This window comes from Balaenoptera borealis (assembly GCF_965194805.1).
Source record: "Balaenoptera borealis genome assembly, chromosome: 6".
Taxonomy (NCBI): Eukaryota; Metazoa; Chordata; class Mammalia; order Artiodactyla; family Balaenopteridae; genus Balaenoptera; species Balaenoptera borealis.
Genome location: NC_138863.1, coordinates 63,893,592 through 63,906,678, shown reverse-complemented (window position 1 = coordinate 63,906,678; position 13,087 = coordinate 63,893,592). Strand labels below are relative to the sequence as shown.

Here is a 13,087-nt window from a genome sequence, read left to right as displayed (position 1 = left end):
TCAAATCCTCAGAATTGGGGACTTAGCTTGGCCAGTAAATTAAGATGGGGAGCTGATGATAACATTGACCTTCCTGGGAAAGAAGTATCCTGTCCTCTGCTTCCCTTGCCCTGGAGGCAGAGGATACTTGCCTCTCTGACCCTCTCTGCAAAGTGCGGGTGGTGAGAATCCTGCCTCATCTGGTTGAGGGAGAGTAAATGGGTTTGTGTGTTAGGGTCCCCTGGAGGTGGGAAGTGTCATTAAGGTCATTCCAGCCTCCATGAAAGAGACCACACACACAGGGAAGAGGGACACACATATACATAGCAGCTCTTCCTGTGATACGTGTGGGCACACCACCCTGTAGGGCCATGGACATTGATGGGGGAGCTGGGGAGGTTTGGGTCCTGAGAGAAGGCCAGGTGTGGATGGGCTCAGAACCTGAAGGCATTGCTGATGTGGACTCAGTGTGGACCTATGCCAGGTCTGAGGCTTGATGATGGGGCTTGCTACAATTTATTGCCCAAATGGGGAACACTTAAATTATTGTGGCAGAATAGCAAGCAGGGATGCTTTTGTCAGTAAAAGGTGGTACCATTAACAATGATGCTGGGACAACCAGGCTGTGAGGGTAAACTGAGGTAAGTGGTTACTCTACCTGATGACCCTTGTGTTTTTCAGTTGCCTGTCTTGGTTTCTGGTCTCTTCTTTTTCGCTTGGTACTTTCAGAGCTTGTTGAAAGCGCATGTCTTGACACAACATAGCTGAAGCTTAGTGTGTTGCTGGACCCAGAGAGTCACGGTGTGTAAATGCTATGGTGTGAAACCATACACATGGCTCCCGTCAAAGATTTTAGACAAAGAGACCATGTGACATGGTGTTGTAACATATACATGTGTTTGTATATACACACAACTTATGTACCTATGTAATTATTATAATTTTTTACATGAGGACATGTAAAAATATGATGTGCCCAATCTCTCTGTGCCCAGTATGAGGACGTTGGGCATAGAGAGATTAATTTCTGAAGCTAAGGCTCCATAACCAGACAGTAGCAGAGATAATTCCCACCTATCCTTTAGACACTGCTTAAAAAATATGTTTACAGAGCATCATATATATTTGATAATTTTGATTATCAAAATCTCATAAGCCTGATGACCAAGGGATGTGCCTTCTTCAAGATGCTGTTGTTATTAGTGCTGGAAATTTAGAGAAGAGTTTCAAAAAAGTGGTTTGAAGTTTAAAAGAGGAGGAGTGAGGTGTAAAACCTTATATTGTATAACATACTAAAGGAACCTTTTTGAATGCTTTTGTATGTTACTGGGAGATGATAGCAAAGGTGAGGAAGTTGTTTTGAAGAGATTCTGTTGAGCGACTTTCTTGACTCTCCTAGCGTCTGCCCGCGCATTGTTGTGGGACACAGAGAGATGGTCTGTTAACTTGTCAACAGTACTCACAACAATGATGGCAAGAGTGAAAACACATTTACAGAAGATAGCCAGTTGATCAGATTTCTTGACCCTCTCCTGCGTATGCCTGGCATTGTCACGGCATATTCAGAGATGACGTGATCAGCCTTTGCATTTAGACTCTTCGCTCTTTAGAAGAAGAAAGCAGACCACGTACTAGAACAGGAGGTTGTTACAAGGATGATGACGCCAAATTCCAAAAGGGAATTTGAATACAGTGTTTCAGAAGTTGTGGGAATTGGGAAGACGAGGGAGGGCTGGGGAGAAATCCAACAGGGAAGAGTAGAAGGCAACCATTGGAAGTGTTGATTTTGGCTTTTATACCAAGCTAATTTTGCTATTTTACCTTTTTAAGAAAACTTTTGCTGATCGCATGTCTTTTCACACCCCGCATTATACCTTATGATGAAGAGGCAGATAACCACGAAGCAGGAAACTTTGTCAAGGGAACAAGGTCTGGACACTCTTCTGGTCATTGCCTATCAAACTTTATTTCTTTCCACTAGCTACATCCATAGCTCCACGATTACTGTTCATAGTGAAGACCCAAAGTTATTTAAAAAAATACTACACTTCTCTTTAAGAAGGTAGGGGCATAGGTAACATGTTTTAGAAAATTTTATGTTACAAAGAACTGAGAATGCAAAAGTTTGGGAAAATTCCAGTTTCTAGATTTACATACTAGGAAAGGGTGGTTATTCTTCCTAACTTTGTCCCAGAGAGCCCAGTGAAACAGGATTTATATTGCATTTTCTGTGTGTATCTTTCCTGGTTTAGGCTTTCATGTATAGTACTCCATTCTCCTGTTGGAATACATTTTTTTGTCTTTTACTTGAAATAGGACCCAGTGGGATATTATGTGTTACCACGTATGTAAACATCATTAGTTCCCCTTAAAAAAAATTCCTCCCTTGTCTACTGTTTTTTAACTCATTCATTATTATTAAAGAAGCTTCATCTAAGATTTACTCATGATCTGTTTTGTATATATGTATTTTTAATTTATTTGTTTATATTTATTTATTTTTGGCTGTGTTGGGTCTTCGTTGCTGCACGTGGGCTTTCTCTAGTTGCGACGAGCGGGGGATACTCTTCGTTGCGGTGCGTGGGCTTCTCATTGGGGTGGCTTCTCTTGTTGTGGAGTGCGGGCTCTAGGTGCGCGGGCTTCAGTAGATGTGGCGCGCGGGCTCAGTTGCTCCGCGGCATGTGGGATCTTCCCGGACCAGAGCTCAAACCCGTGTCCCCTGCATTGGCAGGCGGATTCTTAACCACTGCGCCACTGGGGAAGCCCCTGTTTTGTATATTTATCAGTTGCTTTTGGCCAACACTAAATTAATTTGCATCATACTTTCATATGTTATTATATTATTTGTATTTATAGAAAAAGTTAAATGTCACTACTAGAAAGGAACATGTATCGCACCTTATTTCTGGACCATTTAGTCTAAAACAACTCTAATGCTTTTCTTTTTTTTTTTTTTTTAATTTAGGGAAGCCTCTTATTTATTTATTTATTTTTATATTTATTTTTGGCTGTGTTGGGTCTTTGTTTCCGTGCGAGGGCTTCCTCTAGTTGCGGCAAGTGGGGGCCACTCTTCATCGCGGTGCGCGGGCCTCTCACTATCGCGGCCTCTCTTGTTGCGGAGCACAGGCTCCAGACGCGCAGGCTCAGTAGTTGTGGCTCACGGGCCTAGTTGCTCCGTGGCATGTGGGATCTTCCCAGACCAGGGCTCGAACCCGTGTCCCCTGCATTAGCAGGCAGACTCTCAACCACTGCGCCACCAGGGAAGCCCCAATGCTTTTCTTTTTAAAAAAGTTTTAGAGACATCATCATACTTTTGGGGCCCCATGCCCTCTGCCTGCATTCCTCCCATGCCTTGTTCATACATCAAACACGGCCAGAAATACAGCTAAGTCTTCCTGTTCTTCTTGACATAATCATTTGCTTACAATAAAAACGGTGTAGCTGATGCTTATAATCATTTCAGACTTTTCAGCTTGGCTGGGACATCATGCTGTTTGACACCTTTCATGATTGTTTATGAGAAAGAAGCAAATAAGCATAGAGAATTTTAAGATGTCCTAAGGAATTGGGGCTGAACATAGCACACTTTGATCATAGAGACAAAAATGGCGAATTTTTGGACTAGGTTTGATCAAAAGCATACTTTCTGTATAATCAGATGGTTAGTAAACACTTTCTCATAGTAAAAATATAACATGACTTGTTAGTAAGAAGAATATAAATTGTCATTGCAAAATCATGGTTTTTTGGTTTATGTATCTCACGCAGATTTATATTTCTCATTTGATAGTCTTTCTATCTGTTCAGTCTCATTAGAACTTGAGTATCAGGAGGTTTCAATATTTTAAAAGGATTTCTTTTTTTACTGTTACTGCTGGGAGATTAAAGGAGAAAAAAAAAAGTTAAATCTGCTTTAAAGGTACTGACATATGAATGTTGATAATGTCTACCCATAAAATCCTATCAACACTTTATTGGGACAGTTGAGTAATGTTTAACTGATGACATTAAGAACAGCTATAGAGAGAATAACTTGTGTCTTTTTTTTTTTTTTTTTTTTTTTTTAGATTTGTAGCCAAACCATGTGCCATAGCCCTCAACATTCAGGCCAATGGACCACAAATTGCTCAGCCAAATGCCATTCTGGAAAAGGTTTTTACTGCAATTACAAAGGTATGATTGTCCTTTTCTGGGATATGAATTATCATGACCACTGTTCTCAATCTGAAATCATTCAGTTCCTTCTCTCTTGGGTTTGAGAACTAACATTTGACTAGCCTCGTGTGTGAAAGTGTCCTTTTGGAAAGCACACAGGCATTGTGACTAGACCAAAAAGCGTAGAAGCCAAATACGTGTGGGTGTGTTTGAGACCTGATTGTTCGCTCCCAAGGTGATGTGAGACGCTTGTCTGTGAAGCACAGTCTAGATTAGATGGTGATTGGTCTAATTCTGTGCCTCTTAATCTCACATGACATGAAACAGTATGTATGTGTAACAGTTGGATGGGACTTTGGGGAGAGCTGAGGAGTATAATTAATGTATTGTGAGAAAAAGCGCCTGTTTGCTTATAGCATTGTCCATATGTTCTAGCAGTTGTGATACACAGGCAGGTGAACAAAAAAGGGAATAATGGAAGGAGAGAAGAGCTGCAATATGAAGACATGAGGAGCGAGGGTCAGGAGAGTTATAAAGTACAGATTCATTGTGAAGAAAACGGGAGAGGAGATGATCGCTCTGGTGAGAGTTAAAGTCCAAACCAGGAGTGGGAAGAGGAGGCAGGGAGAAGATAGAGGGAAAGATTGCCATCCACTGCCAGCTGGTATTTCCTTAAGAACAAAAAGGGGAGGAAGACAGAAGTCAGAAACCCTCAAGCTAAGGCCATAAGAAATTAAGCAAATCACAGCATCCAAAAAGCTGATTCTTACTCATATCTCTCTCTTGTCTTACTCTTTCGTGGACAAGAAAGAAGAAAAGGAGCCTAACAGTCTATGGGAAGTATCGTGTGTTTGTATATGAAATGGTTCCTTTTCCCACTTTCATTTTTCTGGGCGAATTACTCAGGCTTCTAAGATGTGATTTGGCCATGTTAAGCAAATTTTATTCCGGTTTTGGTATTTGTATTGCTAACATTTTGTATTGCTTCTCTCTTGTCTTAAAACTATTAATTCAAATATTCAGATGTGTTTGTTTATTTTATGGTCTTCGTTTCTGCCAGGATTCTCTAGGGTTTCCCCCTCGATTCTTTTAAAAATGGTATTTTTCCTGGAAAAGTGGAAGAAAGCACCTGGTGTTCTTAACATCTCTGCTAGGAAGAAGAGTAGAATAAATGGAATTTTAGGAAAGAGTAGAATAAATGGAATTTTAGTTTTGTGGGATGATTATATTTATTTTTATTTTTTATTTTTTTTGGGTTATAACATCTTTATTGGAGTATAATTGCTTTACAATGGTGTGTTAGTTTCTGCTTTATAACAAAGTGAGTCAGTTATACACATACATATGTTCCCATATCTCTTCCCTCTTGCGTCTCCCTCCCTCCCGCCCTCCCTATCCCACCCCTCTAGGTGGTCACAAAGCACCGAGCTGATCTCCCTGTGCTATGCGGCTGCTTCCCACTAGCTATCTATTTTACGTTTGGTAGTGTATATATGTCCACGCCACTCTCTTACTTTGTCCCAGCTTACCCTTCCCCCTCCCCATATCCTCAAGTCTATTCTCTAGTAGGTCTGTGTCTTTATTCCAGTATTGCCCCTAGGTTCTTCATGACCATTTTTTTTTTCTTAGATTCCATATATATGTGTTAGCATACGGTATTTGTTTTTCTCATTCTGACTTACTTCACTCTGTATGACAGACTCTAGGTCCATCCACCTCACTACAAATAACTCAATTTTGTTTCTTTTTATGGCTGAGTAATATTCCATTGTATATATGTGCCACATCTTCTTTATCCATTCATCTGTTGATGGACACTTAGGTTGCTTCCATGTCCTGGCTATTGTAAATAGAGCTGCAATGAACATTTTGGTACATGACTCTTTATGAATTATGGTTTTCTCAGGGTATATGCCCAGTAGTGGGATTGCTGGGTCGTATGGTAGTTCTATTTTTAGTTTTTTAAGGAACCTCCATACTGTTCTCCATAGTGGCTGTATCAATTTACATTCCCACCAACAGTGCAAGAGGGTTCCCTTTTCTCCACACCCTCTCCAGCATTTATTGTTTGTAGATTTTTTGACGATGGCCATTCTGACCAGTGTGAGATGATATCTCATTGTAGTTTCTTTTTTTTTTTTAAAGATTTATTGATTGATTGATTGATTGATTGATTGCTATGTTGGGTCTTCGTTTCTGTGCTAGGGCTTTCTCTAGCTGCGGCAAGTGGGGGCCACTCTTCATCATGGTGCGTGGGCCTCTCACTATCGCGGCCTCTCTTGTTGCGGAGCACAGGCTCCAGACGTGCAGGCTCAGCAGTTGTGGTTCACGGGCCCAGTTGCTCCACGGCATGTGGGATCCTCCCAAACCAGGGCTCGAACCCGTGTCCCCTGCATTAGCAGGCAGATTCTCAACCACTGCGCCACCAGGGAAGCCCCCTCATTGTAGTTTTGACTTGCATTTCTCTAATGATTAATGATGTTGAACATCCTTTCATGTGTTTGTTGGCAGTCTGTATATCTTCTTTGGAGAAATGTCTATTTAGGTCTTCTGCCCATTTTTGGATTGGGTTGTTTGTTTTTTTGATATTAAGCTGCATGAGCTGCTTGTAAATTTTGGAGATTAATCCTTTGTCAGTTGCTTCATTTGCAAATATTTTCTCCCATTCTGAGGGTTGTCTTTTCATCTTGTTTATGGTTTCCTTTGCTGTGCAAAAGCTTTTAAGTTTCACTAGGTCCCATTTGTTTATTTTTGGTTTTTTTCCATTTCTCTAGAAGGTGGGTCAAAAAGGGTCTTGCTGAGATTTATGTCATAGAGTGTTCAGCCTATGTTTTCCTCTAAGAGTTTTATAGTGTCTGGCCTTACATTTAGGTCTTTAATCCATTTTGAGTTTATTTTTGTGTATGGTGTTAGGGAGTGTTCTAATTTCATACTTTTACATGTACCTGTCCAGTCTTCCCAGCACCACTTATTGAAGAGGTTGTCTTTTCTCCACTGTATATTCTTGCCTCCTTTATCAAAGATAAGGTGACCATATGTGTGTGGGTTTATCTCTGGGCTTTCTATCCTGTTCCATTGGTCTATATTTCTGGTTTTTTGCCAGTACCATACTGTCTTGATTACTGTAGCTTTGTAGTATAGTCTGAAGTCTGGGAGCCTGATTCCTCCAGCTTCATTTTTCTTTCTTAAGATTGCTTTAGCTATTTGGGGTCCTTTGTGTTTCCATACAAATTGTGCAATTTTTTGTTCTAGTTCTGTGAAAAATGCCAGTGGTAGTTTGATAGGGATTGCATTGAATCTGTAGATTGCTTTGGGTAGTAGAGTCATTTTCACAATGTTGATTCTTCCAATCCAAGAACATGGTATATCTCTCCATCTATTTGTATTATCTTTAATTTCTTTCATCAGTGTCTTATAATTTTCTGCATACAGGTCTTTTGTCTCCTTAGGTAAGTTTATTCCTAGACGTGGGATGATTTTAGATTGCCAGTTTCTAACCTTAAGGGGCTCATGTCCTATAGTGTTTAAAGGAAGAAAATGTTAAGAAGAAACTTGCATTTTTATTTAATATATCAATTTACTGCAGCAAACACCTTTTTCTGCTCTAAAAAAGCAGATGTGTAGGGAGTTACAAGGTTCATTTTTTTTAAATGTGATGACAACATATTTGTATTTACCTTGTGAACTACTCTAAATGCATGAAAAATGAATTTTCTACCCAAATGTATACCTCTCTTTAGAAATCCTGCAGTGGACATTGTATTTCCCTTGCCTTATGTTTATTATGGTTACTGGGGAAATTTTCTCTATAAAGGTAATGAAAGGATTTTGCAGGCAGGTTGACTGCTCTGGAGGATATTTGCTTCTAGCTAATTTTAATGATCATATTCTCTTGGTTTCCAAGGTGATTCTTTTGGAAGTTTCTACACGATTAAAGCAGAAGCCTCAGGTTTTGAACATAAATGCAGCCAAAGTTGGAACTATTTTTCCTTGAATTCTTTGTAGTTCTCCAGTGTTAGTTGTGAGATGAAAAAGTAACAGATCAGTTGACCAGAATACAAGTAGCAGGATTTGGAGAGTTTGAACAGTGCTCGTCCAGCATTCTGGCCTTGACCGTGGTTCCAGGTCACCTTGGAGGAGGGCATGGTTATCATCTTTCAAGTGTGAAAACCCTTAAAATCTACTCCTTACAGGACTGGCTACATAATTTTTGGAGGCCAGTGCAGAACTAAAATGCAGGGCCCCTTGTTTAGAAAGCACAAAAAGGTGCCATTAAAGGCATAAAAATAGAAAGCTTTTTCCTTTCTTGCACAGTTTCTTTCTCTTGACCTGTCAAGATTTTTATTTTATTTGGTATTTAATGCCATGCCCCCTTAGGCATACTAAAGAGGCAAGGGCAGATCCTGACAGGTACCCAGGAACCCCACCCTGTGATTTACTGCACACACAGCTGACTAGCTGCTGCTAATCGCCAGCTGCTAGTTGCCAGCTCCTGGGCTAACATGCCTGCCCTTCTCTGGCCGGGGGAGGAATTGAGGCAGGCCTCTCCCCTTTCCATGGGCCCACTGTCCCCACCCATGGTGGACAGGGGACCTCCCAGTGTATTGCAGTCTCTGCTCCAAGACACACTAGGTACCTGGATTGGGGTAAGCAAGAGGCTAGTCCCCATTGAGTCATCCACCAAATGCACTGGGACACTGCCAGCCCAGGGTGCAGGTGGCATCCCTATACCCCACACTGAGACACCGTGGGGTGTGCATATCTAATCCCATCCCTTTCCGTGTTTGCACCCAGGGCAGCAGTAGTCACTAGGCAGGAGTGGGAAGGGGAAAGCTGGGGTCTCTGGGGAGCCGGGGACAGGGACGTCAGTTACCCAGACTCATATGGGGGCAGTGCCGGGAGTGTGTGTGAGCCAAGACTCTGGACCCCTGACACATGCTCCCCTATCCCAGTGGACTTCATAAGCAAAACACCATTCCCATAACAAAATTATCAAGAATTTCAAGATGGCACCCAGAGAACTTTAAACCCCATGTGTGAGCCCTTCTGAATCAGGATCCCTGTGTGAGTTCACTGGTCATGCGCCCTGACTGAGCAATTCTCATCTATGAAATTAGCTGATAAATTTGAACTCCTTCATATTCTCCAGCAGTCTTTCCTTTTGAGGTAACATCTACTTGTCTTTCTCACTCTTTTTTTTCCCTCTGTAAATCTAAAATTTTATAAATATTTCAGAGAACTTACCTCTATTGCAAAATAGTTGAAAGCATTGGTTTTTGAGTCGGACCTGAGCAGTATATTGCAGTGATCCCCAACCTTTTTGGCACCAGGGACCGGTTTCATGGAAGACTGGGAGTGGGGGGAATGGTTTTGGGATGATTCAAGCACATTACATTTATTGTGTACTTTATTTCTATTATTCTTACATTGTAATATATAATGAAATAATTATACAACTCACCATAATGCAGAATCAACGGGAGCCCTGAGCTTGTTTTCACTTGCCACTCACTGATAGGGTTTTGATATGAGTCTGCAAGCAATTGATTTATTATGGTCTCTGTGCAGTCAGACCTCTCTGCTAATGATAATCTGTATTTGCAGCCGCTCCCCAGCGCCATCATCACTGCCTCAGCTCCATCTCAGATCATCAGGCATTAGATTCTCATAAGGAGCGTGCAACCTAGATCCCTCGCATGCGCAGTTCACAGTAGGGTTCGTGCTCCTATGAGAATCTAATGCTGCCGCTGATCTGACAGGAGGAGGAACTCAGGCGGTAATGCGAGTGACGGGGAGCGGCTGTAAATACAGATGAAGCTTCACTCACGCCTGCCGCTCACCTCCTGCTGTGCGGCCCAGTTCCTAACAGGCCTTGGACTGGTACTGGTCCATGGCCCAGGGGTTGCAGACACCTGGTATATTCGAACATTGGCTCTGCTGCTTCTTAGTGTTGTGACCTTGGGCTGTAAGTTGGTTAGTTACTGAGGGAGCATTTATTTGGGCCAGGTGCTCCCATTCTTTAATTTACATTAGGAGTGCCTGAGAGGTAAATGTTGGTTGCTGCATCCTATTTCTAGAGATCCTGATTCAGTAGACTTGTGATGGCCCCAAGAACCGGCGATTATGAGTTGTCAGACTTACTCAAATGAATGGAATGACTGTTTCTCTTTAGAGTGAATATTTTTGAGTTCACGTTTCTTAACTGGCTATATCCAGAGTTATCTGAATGAGATAGATATAAATCAATGAATCAATCAGTTTATCTATTGATTTATATATCTATCTATCTTTTGGCACGTATTATATCTATAATCCCAACAGCCTCATTTTCTAATCAATCAAATCAGTTCTTGAGCCATTAAGGGAAAAAAATACATGTCAGCTATGAAACTAGGTTTCATGATCTAGAGAATTATGAGATTATCACATCATAATCTGCATTTGGTATATTATACTGTATTTTAAAAATTATATGCAGATTTCCTATAATTTGTTTTTCCTCATTCTCCTCTTATGCCTATTTCTTTTTATTTTTCTTCTCCATCCTTGTATGGGTTATGTTTATTAAAATTAACCTAGGTATTTCTGGTATAAAAATGTCTATGTAAGTCAGAATTATTCACTTTTTCCCTTGGAAATCTTAAGAAAGGAAAAAAACTATGGAGAAAAATTATAAAACCTAACAGTAAAAATATACGCACACAAAAAAAGAAAGAAAATCTCACAAACTTTATCTTTGGCAAACTAAGAGATGTATATCTCTAGATTTCAAAATATATATAAAAGCTAAACAAAAACAGTTGAGGCTGGACAGAAGCCAAGTAGGAGGAAGTGATGAGCATGAAGTGTGGATGGAGGGCCCTGTGGGGGTAGATTTCAGGAAAGCCAGCAAAAATGACACCTCCTAATGGTGAGACCAAAGCTGTGTCACTGTTTGCAACACTAGGTACAGGAACTGGTGAGCAAGGCTGGCAGATGCTCTCCCAGACTCAGTTTTCAGGGAAGTGGAAGAAGTACACAGAAAACCTTGTGGATGGCACATTTTCCAGAGGCATTGTACCTCGGAGGCAGCTAAACTACAAAAGCACCCTCCTTGGAGCTGGTCGAGACAATCCAACTCACTCAATGATGGGTAATAAAGAAGAAACACACAGCATCAAAGACAAGAAAAAGAATTCGTAGCATCGCTTACTAACAGAAATAATCACTGGAAAAATGAGGCCACAGGGCAGCTGAAAGTTGAGATCAAATAGTTTACCATAAATTTTAAAAAAAGCAATAACTCTGTAAGGAGGATCACAATAAAAGAAATACAAGACCTAAAGAAAAAAAACAGTTGGTCAACAGGAAGAGATGCAATGTGAGCTGGTTGGTTCAGGAAAAACGTACTAAAGCTATCACAGAAATGAAGACAAATTTGGAAAGAACACAGGAAACACTAGACACTGCAGAAATCTCAGTGGGGAACACGGGAGATAGAGATAATAAAGCTGAAATAAATGAAATGAAAAAGAGCTAAAAATAATTAGATATATAGACCAAGCAGAGCTAGCATCTGTATAATTGGAATCTCTTAAGGAAAAGCAAAGTAGAGTAAGTATTGAGAGAGATGTCAAGAAAAATTTCCTAAAATAAATGGAGATTTATATTAATATGTTAATAAAAATGTAGTAAAAGTTGACCCGAGAAGGTTTATGCCAAGACTTATATTATTAAAAATAGACTTGAAATATAAAGGAAATAATTCTTTGAGCAGCCAAGCAAAAAATTAAATCATTTATCTAGGAAAATATCAGCATGGCTTTAGTCTTCTCTGTAGCAATATTCTATAGGACAACATTTCCAATATTTTCAAGGAAAATGGGAACTAAGAATTTTATATTTAGGTAAATTGTTTTTATAGTGTAAAGGCTAAAGACAAAAGGATTAGAACTTGCAAAAATTTGGAGGAATTGTTCCCATGAGTTCTTTTTTAAAGAAACTATTATAATCATTAATTTTAGCTGACCAAGAGATTACTGGGAATGTTGGCAAGTTTTGAATACATTTAAACTGTAGAACTAAGATAGAAAGAAATGTGATGATTAGGATGACAGAACATAATGTAAGCATTATATGCTCTCACAATGTAGAAATGATACAGGTAACAATAACTGAGCAGGAAAAGGGAAGGAAGGTGGGAGGTAGAATAAATTCACTAATTGCATAAGCTCTAGTAGCCAGGAGTCAAAGCTTATCAGTTTAAGCAGCCAAACTGAGTAATAGAAGTAGAAGCATATTTAATAGTACAAGAGTAAACTCTAAGAGAGATAAAATTATTGACTAATAGTAGGTGGGGAAGGAAGAGGAAATATGCTTGTTTTAAATATTGCTCATTTGGAATTTTTATTGACTGAAAACAAATAGAAGAGTATTATGATTGTATGGATAACCACTACAATAAAAATTGCCCACAAAAAACAAAGGAAAATCAACCATATTTGGTTTGTTAAAATTAAAAAAAAAATTAAATTATGAAAACAGAAAACATAATTAATGTGAGGTAAGTATAAACAAATTTATAAATTATATCAATGCATGTAAATGGGTTTAACTCATCTAATAAAAAAATAATTCAGGGGCATTCCCTGGGACGTGCTGCAGCGATGGGGAAGGCAGGAGGAGATGAGACATACTTCCAGAGGAGCAGTCTGTTCTGGGTCACCGTCATCATCCTCTCCTTTGGCTATTACACGTGGATGATCTTCTGGCCTGAGACTATTCCTTATCAGAGCCTAGGGCCGCTGGGCCCCTTCACGCAGTACTTGCTGGACCATCATCACACCCTCGTGCACAGTTGGTATTGGCTTGCCTGGCTGATTCACGTGGGAGAGTCCTTGTATGCCATTGTATGGTGCAAGTCTAAAGGCATCACGAATAGTTGGACTCAACTACTCTGGTTCCTGCAGTCGTT

General features: G+C 40.1%; 1 protein-coding gene across 3 annotated transcripts in view; it reads left to right on the top strand.

Moving 5' to 3' along the window:
• Positions 1–13,087, top strand: part of CERS6 (ceramide synthase 6) — a 313,957-nt gene that overhangs the window by 82,316 nt on the left and 218,554 nt on the right. For all 3 annotated transcript variants that reach the window (XM_082396858.1, XM_082396856.1, XM_082396857.1), the window contains exon 2: positions 4,047–4,152. In XM_082396858.1, coding sequence (XP_082252984.1) covers positions 4,047–4,152 — 106 coding nt within the window. The remainder of the gene's footprint in view (positions 1–4,046; positions 4,153–13,087) is intronic.